The sequence below is a fragment of the Dermacentor andersoni genome, chromosome 1, assembly GCF_023375885.2.
Source record: "Dermacentor andersoni chromosome 1, qqDerAnde1_hic_scaffold, whole genome shotgun sequence".
Taxonomy (NCBI): domain Eukaryota; kingdom Metazoa; phylum Arthropoda; class Arachnida; order Ixodida; family Ixodidae; genus Dermacentor; species Dermacentor andersoni.
This window is the reverse complement of record NC_092814.1, coordinates 316,110,703-316,127,654: the sequence shown is the minus strand read 5'-3', so window position 1 is coordinate 316,127,654 and position 16,952 is coordinate 316,110,703. Positions and strand designations below refer to the sequence as shown.

The following is a 16,952-nucleotide window of genomic DNA, read 5'->3' as shown; positions in this document are numbered from 1 at the left end:
ATAGCTTGCGAACTTCACGCGTTACCGCGAATCGAACCCAGTTTTGTGCTAGGTTAGAGCCGTCGCCATGGGTGCCGCCATTTTCTTGAGAAAGCTTTTGGGGCTCCCGCTAAATAAGTGAAACAGCGTGCCCGACGCAAAACCCAAATGCGCCTCGCACATGCGCAGTGGTTTCGACGCTATTTCTTTGGGGCGCCAAACGTTTGGGGGCCACTATTCTAAACCTCTAACGTGTGCGTACTGCGTGCGTCACAGCGCACGTCCCGTAGCAACCAACTGACTGACTGACTGAATGTGTGGCGTAATGCGTGCATCGATGGGCACCTGATGGTGCAGCCAACGTGTAGCAGGTGGCGTCACGTAAAGAGTGTATAAAACTAGTGTATAAAATAAAAAAACGCATTAAAGTCCATATGAATTCCGCTTAGTGGTCCTTCGAGTTACGAACTCCTCGCGGGCAAGCGAGCGCGTTGAGGCGCTTCCCGCGTTTTCACTTGGCCTTACCGAGGCGTAGTTAAAACGCAGGGGAGAGTTTGCGCGGTGAAGGAACATTTCGTCAAAGCGACTGTAACGCTTTCGCATTCCCATACTTAAAGAGTCGTGTCTCTGCCGAATTATTTGAACTCTCGATCGAATCGAAGCCAATTAAGAAGGTGAGCTAGGGTAGCCAAAGCAATGCACTCGCCCTATAAAAAATTCGCTTGTTTTATTGGGCTTTGTCAGTTAGTAAACGTTTTAAAATCCTGATATTTGATAAAGACTCGCATCACAATAAAATATTCCTATTTAAAAGCGTCTCAGAGCAATTGTCAACACAATACATGTGTTGCATGTCCACTGAATATCCACACTGAATGTCCTGCAAGACTTGCAGATTTCGCTACAGGTGCCCTCCAGTTTGCAGCAGAGGCCGCTTGGACCGACGTATACCCGAAGTGGCTCGCGGGAACGTCCTCTTGCGCCACGTGCTGGTAGAAGGCGTGCATTGTAGGACGTCGCGAACCTTGATGAACTGTCTAATGTGAAACCAGCACTCCTGTGGCAGGACCTCCAAGCGTTCTCGGGGTTCGACGCTCTCATCCCATGACAAGTCATTCTTGACGACACCCGTGATCTTCATGAAAGATTTCATTTCAAGCAGCCAGTGTCTGTTATCTCGTATCATTTCTTTCACTCGATCAGTGCATGGCTCGGCGGCCATTTCTTGTACTCTGGTCACTAGTCCACGGCAATTCGCGACACGTTCGAAGGCCTCGGCGAAGTGTTTGTTTTTCGTGCCGAGAACGAAGTGCGCGGCGCAGTCAATAAGAGCAGCGTTGCGTCTGACGAAGTCCTTCACAGCGGTAGAGTGCCTTATGACCGCGCGGTATTCGCTGATCTCCAGTGACACCAGAGAAGTGTTAGATGGAAGGCACTTGGCAAGGTAAATAAGCAGAAGGCGGCACGAAGCGACGCAGTAAGCTTCGTACTCGAAGTGCCAGATAGTTTCGCTATTCCCAACTATACTCGCAAGTAATGCCGCACTCTGTTTGTCAAGGATGCAATTTGTGACACCCAACGTTTCCAAGGCAGTGTTCTTAGAGAGTCCTCGTAGGATGTCTAGCAAAGCACGAGGCCTAACGTAGAACGACATGTGAAATTCTCGTAGACTCTTGCTTTGTCCTAGGAACATGGAGAGAAGGTGCGCTTCTGCGTTGCCCACTCTCTTATCTATGTTAAGGTTGAGTACGGTCAGGTGGGTGCAGAGCGTCAGAACTGTCAAGCATTCTCGTCTCGCCCTCGTGCCACGGGTGCCTATATTGAGCGATATTTTAGTGGCCTCTGCGCAGGACGTTCTTACGCGCGCGAGCTCTGTCCCTCTCACTTTGACGAGGTTAAAGTGCACCCTGTCTATGGTGCCAGTCTCTCTTATTGCCTCGTACAGAGAACTCGCGCTGGCGAAGTCCAACCTTTCCACGTTCAATTTCCTGAGAGTAGTATTCGCAGCGACTGCGTAGAGGAGGGTCTTCTGATCGTAAGCGTTAAAGCATCTTAGGTCGAGAGTGATTTCCTCCAAAGAGCATTCCGGTCCGAAAGCACAGACGAGTGGCGCCGTGCGCCTTGCAGGACGATCTGTGTGGCCAACTGCAAGCGTGGTGTATGTCCAGGTGGAGGCATATTGGTGTGGATGCATTGAAAGGCTCCACAAGCATCCGATGAAATTTACGATCTTCAAATTATGATTCACATTTATTAAATCGGCAAAAGACCATGCTTCATCAATGCCTAGATTAAACCAAACGAGGTCAATCCTCAGGACGCTTTTGTTGTTTGATACGGCCTGAAATACTGGCACCAAGGAGCGCGGAAAGCAAGGCGAAGAGTTTGTTATCTTAATGTAGCGAAGTGTCGCAGTTCGTCCCATGTACTCGCCAAACCAGTCCTGGGTATCTGCATCAAGACAGTCACTGTGAATTGAAAGCTGTGTTACGCAACTATTCATGTGCAGTGCATTCAGAAGTACTGAGGGATTATCGGGACTATGAAAAGCGTACGCCACGGAAAGCTCTTTCAAAGTGACATTTGATTCGAGGTACTGTATGAAGTCCTGAGAGGAGAGGTCGAGTGCTTCGCAGCGGAACACTTCGAGGTGTCGCATGCTGATGATGGAATTGACGAGAGACCTAGATGCATCGCGACTGCAGGCCCACGCAGACACTTTGAGGTCCCTTACGCTAACACTGCGTTGAAGGGCGTCGCAGTACAGTGGGAAGTAAGCAGAGAAATTGGGGATCACGTTGTCGTCTAGTTCAACGCTTGTGACACACCGGTGGACGGTGAGAAGCCAGTGAACCAGGATGGTCGCATGGCGCTCGCGCGCTTCCACGCCAGAAGAGCCATATATGCCATGGAGGCACAGTAGAGAAAGTTGACCGGGAGGACCCTCGCGCAGTTCCATGTTGATGAAGACGAGGGCTTCGTTCCATGTTGACAGCTGCGCGACGACGTGACAGACGCCGTCAGCAGATGACCGAGAACCCTGCAAGCAGCCAAGCTTGTAGACCACGCTCCTCGCGGTAAAGGGTGTTGTCGACCACCGCAGGTCGGCGTAGATCTTGGCGACCGGCATCAGCTTGGGACAGAGGTGGTTCAATGAGGAGCAGTAACTCCACAAGCTTGGTGGTTCCGAGCCCATCATGCTAGAAAAGACCGATTCAAGGACGTTAAGAAACCTGCCTTATTACAGACAGATTAGCAACAAACATTCACGTACGACATTCAATCCATGCATATAAATTTACCTTAAAGTCAATATCATACGAGGTGTAGCAGTGTGTCGTAGCACTAATGTAGACCTCTAACGTAGCTTTACACAGTAAAAGTTCGTGTATGGTGGTGCAGTAACGTTTATTATTGCCCGGTCTGAATTTTCAAGCATCGATATGACACCTAACCATGCATAGCTACCTCGTCGGCGAAAGAGACGCACCGCAGCATCAATTCTAACGTCGTTTGAGGTTAACAGAACGATCTCACGTCTTCGCATTACGCGTGGGATCGTTCCTCACCTGCGGCAAGTTGTTTTTTCATCCACTTTCATTGCCATTAATTTATCATTTCTTTAATTCAATTAGTAAGTACAAGTAGTTTCCCTTATGTTTTCCTTGGTGTGCTTGTTTGTTGGCTTCTCATGATATGATTAAAAATAAAAATAAATAAATAAATAAAAATAAAATAGGATGCGGTACCAGCATCCTACATGCTGTTTTGTCTTTTATCCTGTTTCTCGAGGGAAGACGACGAAGTGTCTTCTTGACAGAACGCTTGTTTCTGTGCTCTCTGCATTTTTGGTGAACTCTTTGCCTTTCGGGGTGCCTTACCTCCCCGTCTTGCGACCATGGACGCGGAGCATGCCACAGGCCCTCCTGGCCAGAAGTCATCACGGCTGTCAACCGCAAGGAAGCGAGTTGGCTCCCCCAGCGACACCGAGGACACCGAGCTGTACTCTATGTCGGAAGACGACTCATCCGACGACGGCTTCATACCCGTCCGGAGTAAGAGGGCGAAGAGAAAGATCGCCAACACAGCGCCGTCACCTCCTGCGAGCACTACGACTATGAAGTCAAGGCCTGCGCGCTGGCCACACGTCATCATCTTTATGCCGGAAGAACCGTCAAGCAACCTACGGTTGCTGAACAGGCAAGCCCTATCCATTTTTCTGGAACGTGCGGTGCCGGATCAAATTAAAGACATCAGAATAAACCCACGCAAGAATATACTCGCCATAGACGTGTACAATGCGAGTGCGCTTGGAACACTTCAAGAAATCACTGAGCTTGGCGGAATCAAAATGCGCCCCTTCATCCCGATCGACGACACATCGATAGCCGGTGTAATTTACGACATTGACATTGCCATTCCCAATGAAGATTTACCTAGCCTCATCAAGCCGGCAAACGAGGGCACGATCATTACGCAAGTGCGCCGTCTTGGGAATACGCGCTGCGTAAAAGTAATCTTCAAGGGGGATTGCATACCCTCCCACGTTAAAGTCGGACATTTTCGACATCCAGTTCGACCATTCATCCAGAAGCCGCTTCAATGCCATCAGTGCTTCAGGCTAGGACACGTAAAGGGCGTGTGTCCGAACTCGCTTCTGTGTCCCCGTTGCGCTGAACCTCATGCAGAAGTGACCTGCGGTGCCACAGTTCTGAAGTGCGCCAACTGTAGCGGCCCTCACGCAGCCTCGTCGAAAGATTGCCCCCGCATCAAGAGGGAGCGCGCGGTTCTGAAGCAAATGGCCAGAGACAATTCGGCCCACAGGGAGGCAGCCGAAGTAGTCCGGCGTCGGCGTCGACGTCGGCACCGTCGTAAGTCTTCAAAGAAGGCGCATGAGCGAAGCGATAGTACCCGCTCCACTACGGTACCACTTAGTCGCGACGCAATAGGGCCCACCACTTCCACGAGGACATCAGATAAGACTCTTTCTTTAGAGGAATGGCCTACGCTACCGAGCCGCTCCCTTGCTAAGGAACCTCAGAAGGTCACGGCGCCACCGGAGCCTTCTCCGGCCATTGATGATTCACCTAAAACAGATCAAGTCATCTCGGTGCTACGTTCCCTCATGGAGGCCATCCGAACGATTTTAGTTGAGATGGGGACACCGTCTGCTCGAAGCGCACTTAAAGTGCTGGACGCCTTAAGCCCAGTGCTTGAATCCCTCAACTAGAAAGATGGCTACCCATACCCCATCCTTCCGAAAAGAAGTCAAGGCAGCGTCCGTCATGCAGTGGAATGCCAGAGGGCTAAAATCACGAATTTCAGATTTCCGTCAGTATGTGTACACCAATGTGTTTCCACTCATCGTCATTTGTGAGCCCAACTTGTCGAAACCAATCAGACTGTCAGGGTACGAATGTTTCATGTCATCAACAAATAGTGCATGCAGCAAAATCATCATTTTTGTTCGTCGGGAACTCACCTATGTTTTGCAACCGATTGCGCCCCACGACGACAATCAGTATATATGCGTCACAGTTAAAAAGAACAAACTCTTGTTTACTCTCATAGGCGTGTATATATCGCCTTCCAACAATTTCGACACTAAAAGATTAGCGGATATCTTGAGTGTTTGCCCCGCTCCATGGGTCATCATAGGAGATTTCAATGCACACCATCCAGCATGGGGAAGTACAAAGACAAATGCAAGAGGACGAAGATTATCAAGCATCGCCTACAACTATGGCCTTACTCTCTTGAACGATGGTAGCCCCACCTTTCTTCGAGGCGTGACATACGGCAGCTACCTCGACCTTGCTTTTGTCTCCAACTCTCTCGCCAGATATGTGAAGTGGTTTCCAGATATTGAGACCCATGGGAGTGATCACATTCCCACCTATCTGAACATCAAAGGCTTGATGTCTAGATCTGGCCCACGGAATACCATTCGGAGGATTCATTGGGCCAACTTCAAATCTGATATGGAAGATGCCTGCAGCGAGGGCCTGCCCTCTGGGTTAGAACAAACAATTAAAAATACGATGCGGAACGCCACTCGCATACTGACGATCTCTCACACACGAAACGACTTCGACATAGAATTAGAGCGACTTCGCGCACTTCGTCGCCGGGCGGAACGTCGATATCGGCGTACAAGATCAATCCATGACCTTAGGGCAGCCAGGAGGATACAAAAGAAGATTCAGCGTCGAATGAATAGATTAGCGTCGGAACGTTGGGCAACGTTTTGCCAAACACTCGACCCCCGCAAGCCGCTGTCTCACATTTGGAAAACGGTGCAAGGTCTGCGTTGCCTTCCGGAACAGCGTTTTCCATTCAAGGCACTCGCGCTTTTCCAAGGGCGGCAAGACATCGATGTCGCAGAAGACTTTTGTGTGCGAATGGCAGACCAAGCGACACGCCCAGATCCTCCAGCCCGAGATGATGTCCCCCATTCATGAGATTGCCGCATGGACCTTCCTTTTACAATGGAGGAGCTCGAGGCGGCACTAGCTCTCTGCAGGCGCTCATCATCTCCGGGTCCAGATGGTATATCATACCGAGCCTTGTGCTATCTCGGAGAATCCGCACGGACAGCACTATTGAGTCTCTACAACACCTCATGGCAGGAGGGAAATGTTCCTGACGAATGGAAAGTGAGCCGCCTGGTGCCAATATTGAAGCAGGGCAAATCCCCACTAGAGCTCAGCTCTTACCGCCCGATAGCGTTGGCCAGCTGTGTAGGAAAGATAATGGAACGGATGATCCTTGGCCGCCTGGAATGGTACCTTGAACACTACAAGATTTATCCGAGTTCCATGGCTGGTTTCCGACGTGACCGCTCTTCCATCGACAATGTAGTTGATCTCGTTTCATATGTCCAGCACGAAAGGTCCCGTAAACGTTTATCTGCAGCTTTATTCTTAGATGTGAAAGGGGCATACGATAACGTATTGCATGAGGCTATTCTCGACGCTCTTGTGACGGTTGGCCTAGGTGGCCGAGTATTTTTATGGATTGCAAGTTACCTATCTGCAAGATCATTCTATGTATTAACTGACGATGGCCCAACTACGCGACGCTATACCAGCAAGGGCGTTCCTCAAGGCGGTGCTCTCAGCCCGACGCTATTCAACCTCGCTCTTATTGGGCTTGCTGAACACTTGCCAACTACCACCAAAATTTCAGTATACGCAGACGACATCTGTCTCTGGACTTCGGCAGTCACACGTCCTCAGATACGTGCACGGCTTCAGAAAGCGGCTACTTTGACAGCGAGCTACTTGTGTGAACAAGGTCTCAGCATATCGCCAGAAAAATGCGCCCTAGTGGCGTTTACTCGCAAACCAATGACGCCTTATGTCATCTCAATCAACGGGCGGACCATTTCCTATGTCAGAACCTACAGATTTCTAGGCGTAATTATCGACCGAGACCTCTGTTGGAGCCCGCACGTGGCTTACATGAAACGACGCCTAACAGCAACCTCCCAGTTGTTTAAATACCTGACAGGAAAGACGTGGGGGATGTCAGTAGACGCAATGCTGAGACTCTACAGAGCTCTCTTTCTCGGTTTTTTAAGATACAGTCTACCTGTACTGAACAACACCTGCAAGACAAATATTCGTGTTCTGCAAGCAGCGCAAGCTCAAGCACTCAGAGTTTGTCTTGGTTTGCCGAGATGCACGTCAACTGAGGCAACTATTGCGATTGCTCGGGACCATCCAATGCAGACTCACATCACGGTGGAAACCCTGAGAACGCATATCAGACATTTGGCACGGGCCCCCTATCACCACCTTGCAACACTACCTTCAGACAGGCACCAAGCATCATTCTCAAAAACTATTGTCAAGTACAACGACAAACTTCCCTCGGGCTTCACCGCTGCATCTAAACCATCGATGCCCCCTTGGTGCCTTGTCAGCCCCACAGTCCATCTCAACGTGCCAGGAATCGGGAAAAAGTCTGAGCTGTCGTCGCCTGTGCTGAAACAACTGTCTCTGCTTCTTCTGCACGAGAGGTACGCAGACAGTGCACATATTTATACTGACGGTTCCACAAACATCCAGTGTTCGTCCGGTGCTGCAGTCGTCCCAGAAAGAGGTATTACCATCAGCTTTAGGACTGACCACCCAACGACATCTACATCTGCAGAACTAGCTGCTCTTCGAGCTGCACTTTGTTTTGTCAATCGGGAACCACCTCGACAATGGTCAATTTTCAGCGACTCAAAGGCAGCCCTACAATCTATACTATCAGCTCTGCATCGCGGGCCATCTGAACAGCTCGTATTCGATATTAGATGCCTACTTCATACATCACATGAGAAAGGACATCACGTGACGTTTCAGTGGCTGCCAAGTCACTGCGGCGTCATCGGAAATGAAGACGCCGATAAAGCCGCTCGGACAGCTCTTGAAGACACACAGGAAGAGGCCATACCACTTTCACGTTCCGACGCAGCCAGCAGACTTCAAGTGCTTGCACAGGAGATCACGCTCTCTCTATGGTGCACACCAAGCAGCCAGACCAACCGCAGCGATCATCAACACGACCTGCCCTCCTTGATGCATCTCTGTATACCAACCGGACTCCGCCGAAGTGAGGCCACCCTGCTTTATCGCTTATGGCTAGGGGTGGCCTTCACGAAATCTTACTCGTTTCGCATTGGAATGGCCGACAACGCTCTCTGCAATGCCTGTCTTTGCGAGGAGACGCTGGAACACATTCTGTGCGACTGTCCTGAATATATTGTTCAGAGACAGTCCATGGCGTCCGTTCTAGCGCACCTTGACAGTAGACCATTGTCAGTTGCAACCATTTTCACATATCGCCGACTGAAGACATCGCAGCTGAAGGCGACGGAGGGACTACTTCGGTTTATGAAGGATACGGGCTTGGACAAGCGACTGTGACAGTGATGTCACGTACCACACAAGAGTGACAGACTGTAACCAACGATGTGTGTGCCGTGTTATGTGCCCTCTATCTCTTCTCCCCATCTTTCATCCCCCCCATCCCCCTCCCATGTGTAGGGTAGCAAACCGGTTAGGCAAAACTGGTTAACCTCCCTGCCTTCCTTCTCCACTTTTTCCTTCCTTCCTTTTTTTATCCTGTTTCTCTAAAACTCAGGAAATTCCTGAAATGTAGGTATTCCTACTAGACCAGTTGTCGGCTTTAAATTACTTCACAACTATTTTCATCAATTTTGCACTAGGTAGTTTATTACAAGAAGCGAAAGTGAAGAGCAGCCTTGCAGTTTTATTTTGCGCCGAAACCTCAGTGCAGGTACGTCCATTGCATTTTTTAATTATTCTCATATGCGCCACTGCTACATAGTAAAATTTCTTGAAACCTAAGTTCTGTCTTTGGCTCTTATTTGTGTATTATTTTATTCATTGTACCTCTGAGGTCATCATCATGTGTTACATAGCGGCAGTCACAGCACTATCATGGAACAATCTAGCGTTCAGAGACCGAAAAACACGCTAGTGAAAATTTAACACCAGGAAAAAATACGTATCAGGAGCATTCACATAAAACGAACACAATAAAAAAAATATTGGAAACAATACAAAAGAGTGTTGATTGGAGCCATGTCAAAAGGCAGCACAGGTGTTATGAATGCGTATAAGTTCTTGGAATTTAGCTATGTCTGTTTCGATGGTGACGTTCGAGGGAAGGTCACTCCAACCTTTCATGGTATGTGCAACATATCAGAAGCTTTATTTTGTTTCGATGGTCTCGGTGCTTTAAGAGCAGCTGCCGGTTGAAGTCATGAAGCGATGAGTTATCATAAAGCTTGTGAAATGGTGGTAAGCACGAAAGTTGGCGCCATATATAGTGATAAACCTTTGACGTCGGCAGGTTCTTTAAACCTGTTCAGGCGTCCACTGACTTTGTTGAGTTAAAGTTTACTCCCACCGCATCTCTTACATCTTCAGGATAATAAAAATTGTGCAGCTGCAGAATACATTAGGAATTTTCCATTTAGTGAGTTTTGTCAAGTATAGAGAATATGGATTCCGTGCGAAAACTCGCTGCAGGAATATCAGATATGAGAACAACTATTTCATCTCTAGCAGGCTTGAAAAGCACCTATCCAGGCACTTTAATATTTCTGGTTCAACACATCGCGAAGAACAATGAAAGAAGTGAACGCGCTACATACAACAGCATACTCACACCGAACAAACATACCTATAGCCATCTACATTCCTACCCGTTGAACTAAAACATATTGCACGTGTTATTGAAGCTTGCAGCACAACTACAATAAGTGCTTCAAAATATATCTGACACATATTAAATATTGCTTTCATCAGTGCCATTGCTGTTGATGCACGTTCTTGGCGTGCACAAGCGTGTATACAGCGCCTGAAAAGGTTAACGCTGTTATGCTTGCGTACGTTAATATTCGGAGGTAGGTGCAGTTTCGCCAGAAAGACGAAGTGATAGCAAAGTATTACGCAACTACGAGAAGCAAGGGTCATAGTTCCTACAGGGCGTATAAACTGCACTAAACAATCGCTTCCCAATTAAAAAGCACGTTGCACGTGTGCACAGGCAAACATGAACAGATATCATGTGATCACCGCCGACATCTGTTGTCACCATGCTGGCGTGATGAAGAGCGAAAGCAGCGGCGAGTGAACGCTTTGTGCTGCCTCTTGCTCCAACGAGTATCCAAAACTTTATTACGCGACCTCCAACAATAGGCACGCGAGAACACGGTGTACACGAAGCTACCAGCCATCTCGGCTCGCCAATCTGCCGCAGATTACCTGAAAGGCTCGCAGAGCCATGCTCAGCTGCGCCGTGCGTATCAACGGCCTGGTTAGAACAAACGCGCGCTCACCGGCCTCCCGCCATTTTGCTTGCACAACACTGGGAGAGCGGAAAGCCGGCGCGCATCAAGCCAACATCCTAATGGTTCATCCTCGTCCGCTTTCCCTCACACTCGCAGCACACGGCGCGCGATGGGATCTTGTCACTCCTGTACTTTATACAGAACATCACGCCGACGACGATGATGACTGCAGAAAGTCGCCTGGAGTGTCCCTTTAATTGCTACCACAATAAAAAAAATGAATAGCCTGGTTATGTTGGGATTCAATATCTTTAATAATGTGTTTGCTTCGGGTCGCAAATAACTAATGCCTACTCAATTTTGGTCCAATTATGTTTTGTCAGCTTTCGAACGCTTACTGGAGCTTGTTTGAGGCTTCGTCTAAAAAAAAGACCACGTGATAAGCTAAGGAAAGGGGAGGTTAATACGATATTTCCATGTTTAATTTGGCTTCAAATGCAGACAAAGTGTTCTAGTTATCAGTAAGTTCTGTGGTACGTACTGCTGTTCAGCGTCTAGAAAGGGAGAATTCCATCAGTGTGCTTTGTAAAGGACATCGCTTTGGTTTCACACTTGTTTGGTGTTAATAGCCGAAAGAAGCCCCACGTGGTGACTGCATCCAAGTCAGACTGGAGCAGTAGCGGCGGTCGCTGTTAGAAGGAAATGATACAATATATTGCGCAGTAGTCTGCCAAAAGAAGTCTTCGGGAAGAAACTGTTGGGTGAGATGTAATGTAAACTAAGAAGCATAGAGGGCAATGCACGCTGTTTTGGGGAATGCCCGATACGTTTTCATAAGGAAAGCAATAGTTATTTATATGTGAATCGCTTGCGTGACGTTAGCAACTCTAGCCAATGCATGCGCGTTAGGCTCGATGTTAAGATGTTCCTAGCTTTCATAGCACCCTACAGTGTAGGACGCTATCAAATGCCTTCGAATAGCCGAGTAAAATGGCATATTCAAAGCCATCGTCAATGGGCGAGGCTAAGTGACTAATAAATCCAACTAGCTGGCCTCCATAAGAATAACTATTGCGAGAATGGTTCTTATGTTTACAAATAATGTTGCAATTCTCAAGAAGGTTTGAATCAGTTTTTAATGAATGATGTACTTTGGAAGTTTGTAAATGATTGCTTGTTAAGGAAATCAATTGACAGTTCAAGCGATGTGCGTTCACCGTATTTGTACAAAGGTGGGACTTTGGCTATGTTCCTGTCTTAAAAAAGAACCCGATTGATAATATCTTGAAAATAATTGGAGTTAATGCTTGGTTAGTACATTGAGATGCGCTCTTCAGTATTTTACTATTAAATATCAGCTAAACCCACGAAGAAGCACTATCAGGCTTATTGATTAGAGAGTAACGGTGGTTTGATTTGTCCCTATATCCGGCATGAATATAACAAGGAGAGCAAATCAACTCATCTAAAGCAAGGTCATGCGTGGATGTCAGTAGCGCACTGCTTTCGTTAGTTCTTTTTATTTCGATAGCAATTATATGGACACTCCAGGCGCATTTTCGCCGTGATGTTCAGCATGAAGGCGAAGGGCGATGTCGCCGCGCGTCGTATACTGTACGGGCGAGTGAAAGCACGCGAGGGAAGCCTGCGATCGGGCGGCTCAATCTGGCGCGCGCGAAGGAGAAGGCGGAGAGCTGGGCTAGCGCTTAACGCTGTGTATGATCTCAGACGAGTAAGGAATAATCGCAACTCAAGAAAGCCGGCAGCGCTTATGCAAACGCCTGCGTCACTGCACACACGCAAGACAAGAGTTGCGTTCTTTCCTTATTTCCATCAGATCAGCCCCAACGTTAGGCGCATTCGCGAACGAGCTGAAGTAAGTGGAAGCCGCGTTTTCAGGTAAATGTTAGTCATGGTCCCAGACAAAGATGCACCGCACTAAGCATAAAGACAAGTTCGTGTGGTCTACTGCATTCCGTTAGGGTGCAATAGTGAGCATGTCGGGCAAACTGGGCGGTGCATGAACTAACGTCTTCATGAACACAGACATAATGTTGAAAGGGATGCCAATGGGCACCTCGGGGTGCATCGTCGCGATTGTGACTGCCGGTCACTATTTGATAATGCATCTGTGATCACAAATAGAAAAGACAGAGTTACGCGAGAAACTGTCTAAACACTAGAGATTTCGAAAAGGGGCGAGACGTGCGTAAGTGTTGAATCGCCGTCATTGTGAAGGAACGAGTGCGAATCCTTATTCCTGAATGAGTGACACGTGCGCCGGGTTGTCTGCGGCTGATCACATTTTCTTGCCTCCCCTGTCTTTTGTGCGTTTCCTGGTCATGCGCTCATTAAAATAAAGTTCACTAAGTTCAGCTATGTGTGTGTAAACTTTCTTGTCCCCGTCTAATTCGCTGCAGAACACCTCAAGAATTCCGTAGATTACGCAGACGGATCCACGCGGTCAGAGGAGGAATTCCAGGCTGTCAACGGAAAGGCCAAGTGCATACTTAGCAATCAATAATTTTGTGTTGAAGTGCTACACCCGTACTACGATTACGCGAGCAGCGTTCAAGCAGTTCTCCATGGCCAAATGCCGGCAGAATGATCCAAGACTGGGGACATCACGAGCGTTCTAAGCGGGTACATTCAGTGTATATATATATATATATGTGTGTTCCAAGTGGCAAACATTCCAGTCGACGGGCTAAATGAGCCGAGAGATCCGCTGTCCCCTCCGTTGAAATGTCCCGTTCTCTCCACTGTTAACCATTACCCAGATAGCACCGTTTCTAGGCTGCACATGAACCATCAGCATTCTTCGTTGAGATATAAAGCAGAAAGCGCAATTCCTGCGTTAAATGAGTGAATGGTTCAACTGTGTCGAAAAAGTAAAAATGAAGCGGCAGACCCGCGAATTAATTGTCAGACTGCTATTTGTGTGTAAGGACTGCAAAAGTGGCTGCGGAAGAATGGCCCACACGAACTGCTGTTACGTCTTGCTTGCACACGCCCACTTCATCGCCTGTATATGCCACACAACGCAATACTACAGCGGACGTATTTTTGCAGACCAGTTCCTGTAGGCGAGGTGGACATAGTTTGGGGCTAATAACCTGAACTTCAGAAGACTAACAAAAACTTAATTCCCTTCTTTTTATTAGTGCCTTGGGGTCAGTTGTCTAAATAACAAATTATGAGGCAGTGACATTTTCATACAGACCCACATTTTGAAGCTCTTGAATATCGCACCTAATTCGAGATATTCCTCAAATTCCAAAGCTCATCGAGGCAACGTCTACACTGAGCATGGCCTGCTGCGCGTCCGACTGCAACGCCCCGTAAAGAATTGTGGGGTGAACTTCGAAGGATAGCATGCCGCGGCAAATCCTGACCCGGCACAGAACGAAACAGGCTTCCCAAGCGAAACGTGGCGTATCAGTAACTGCCGCGACTGGCCGAGACCGTTTGGTTTCCAACTTTCTCACGCTTGTCACGGGGCATTTCGGTCTGATATGATAGCGGGGCCGCCTTTTATGCGCTCCCGCGGCGCTCGGTTTCGATATTGTCTGGATTTACAGCTGAAAATCTACGACAAATAACGAATTAGGTGCGACTTCCATGCTTAAAAAAAATGGTACTTTAAAATGTGACTGCTTTCAAATTAACCGTATAAACTGCCCATAAGGCACCGATAAAATGCAATTTTTGCTAGTCTTCTAAAGCTCACATTATTAGACGCGAAGTATGTCCGCCTCAACCAGGAACTCGTCTGCAAAAATTCCACGTTCGCTGCGCTTATAGACTCTTATAAAAATATATTGCCTAAAAAAACAAAAAAAGACCCTGCATAATTCTCAGACATCCTGCCCTTACATATCGGCAGTACTGGCCCTTCAACGTTGCGGCAATATTATCGTCATGTCATCTAAAAGACAAGAAAGAAGTGCCTGTGTGGTATAGCAACAGTTGCTCACCAGCCGTGCAGACAGTCGGTGATTCTTGACAGCTGCTAAGTGCGAAGTGGCACTTCAATGTCGACGTTCCTGCTGTAGGTGCCCCGCAGTGGATTCCCCAACATGGGCTCTGCCCACCAGAAACTGAAGGGTGTGTACCCGCCCTGCTGCCACGCTCCTTGCCACGCTTGCGTCGAATGATCCCTGACGCACGTTGGGAAACGGAATAGTGACAGAAAGAGTGTGGCGGTCACATCACACGAACGACAGCGAGATAGTTCCGATTTTGTGATTTAATGTTGCTAATCTTGCTGTAGGTACGCACATAGGCACCCAAAGAATGAAGGAATCTACAAATTAATTAGTACAGAACTAATGCAATGCAATTATTTGTAGAACTAAAAGCTTCTTTTTTACTGAATTTGTTTATCTGTCGCACAATTTTTTGCACTGGGTGGCGTAGCTTACTGCCCCTGCAGGCGGCGTTTTATTGGTTTTGTACTTTCGCTACTGTCGCTTTGGCGGTGACTTCTGCTATAGAGCATCCTACGATAATTGTTAGGAGGAACTTTGGCGATGCGATCGTTCAGCATCCATGGGTTCCATAGAGTTTTCTGCAATATACTAGGGGGAATTCTGGCGTGGCCACCGATGAGCCACCATGTGAATGGTGGAAAGTACATGGATTTGTCTGATCTTCGTGCTTGTGGATTCAGACGTTCTTGTAGATTCGTTTATTATGCTTTGTATGCTTTCATTGTCGTAAATTTCAGAGCAATCTACTTTTCTAAGTGCAAAAGACGCAGCGAACACGCACACTCGCTACTATTTGCAACGGTTCAGCTTGTCCAGGTGGCCAAATCGAAACCCGCCAAGCGTCCCGAGGCACTGGCTCGCCCGCGATAAATTCATAAGGGCGTTGTATGTCGCTTGTCGATGCATGCGTCTGTGGCGTAATGGTGTCAATACCGGGCGTCTGCGCTATAGAGGTCCTGCATTCGAATACTCCCATCGGACAATTTTAATAATGTTTATTTATTTACTACGCAGTACATTGTGGAAAACGGCACGTTTACGAAGCCACACAGCCGTTTCAAGCTAGAAGGACGAAGTTAGGCAAGTCCATGTGCGTCCCTTAATTCCCATGCTGGCTGAAACGCTCCAAATTGCAGCTCCCGTAGACACTAGCGCCGGAGTTCCCTGTAACAATTATTGTACAGGATTCTGCATATTTCGCTGCGCCTCTTCGAAAGAGGATTTTGCGCTCACCGCTGCCCTGTTCGTGCTCAAATATTGCTGAAAGATCCCATTTTGTAGTCTATGACGTTTAGTGTAACATTTGACGCAGTTAAATGCCTGGTTTTTATGAAAAAAAGTGCAAATTTGCCTTCGCCTATGGGGATGAGAACTGCTGCCGCGATAGCGCCAGTATAAGCTTGTGTCCCCGCCTGCCGGCAGCTGCAGAAAGCAGCGTTTCAAGGAGGGCAGTCGCGTCTTGCCCGCTCCTTGTTGCACTTATGAGAAAGTGCCTGTTGGTATCCAAATTTTCATTTACGCCGTACATTTTTTATTCAACATTGTTGAAAGTAGCAAATTCCTAGAAAACGAAACAATCAAGTTCAGAACTCTAAATTAGCAAAGAAAAAGACATCATAAGTCCGTAAAATGTAAATATTAGGACATCTAAAGTGGTCAAAATTGATGTAGTATACATGGATCCCAAATGGACCGACCACTAATATGTGAGTAGCACTTTTGCAAAACACTTCTAAACAATGCAAAAATTTCAAGTAAAATATAAGTTGATATATCGAAGTTGTCCGCTTTGCAAGCTCTAACAGATGCAGTTTGTAGAACTGCGATATATGTTCTCGGTGCAGAGCTACAACTTTGTAAACTTCGTTCTTCTATTCTTTTTGAACTCACCAATTTCTGAAAACTCCTTTTAAGACATTCGGGCCCTAAATAAAAATTCCGCTTCCAACAGCCACTACAATTTAACATTCTCTCTATATTTCAACAAATTTCATTAAAATCGGCCCAATGGTTATTTCGGAAAAGCGTTTCTCATTTTCACATGTATTTGAATAGGCGGCATTGGAGTTGGGCCCGAGCTAAAGCTTGCTCTTAAAACTTAAAATTGGCCAAACTTAAAAAACTTAAGTTTGAAAAAGAGCGACCTTGATTATTTAGAGTGTGGGAAT

General features: G+C 47.4%; 1 protein-coding gene across 1 annotated transcript; it reads right to left on the bottom strand.

Moving 5' to 3' along the window:
• Positions 1 to 689: 689 nt before the first annotated feature.
• LOC126548249 (uncharacterized) lies at positions 690 to 14,980 on the bottom strand. Its single transcript, XM_072285939.1, has 2 exons — positions 14,908 to 14,980; positions 690 to 3,179 (listed from the first exon to the last, which is right to left on the bottom strand). The coding sequence occupies exon 2, from the start codon at positions 3,176 to 3,178 to the stop codon at positions 881 to 883; it is 2,298 nt and encodes a 765-aa protein (XP_072142040.1). The 5' UTR covers position 3,179; positions 14,908 to 14,980; the 3' UTR covers positions 690 to 880.
• Positions 14,981 to 16,952: the final 1,972 nt, after the last annotated feature.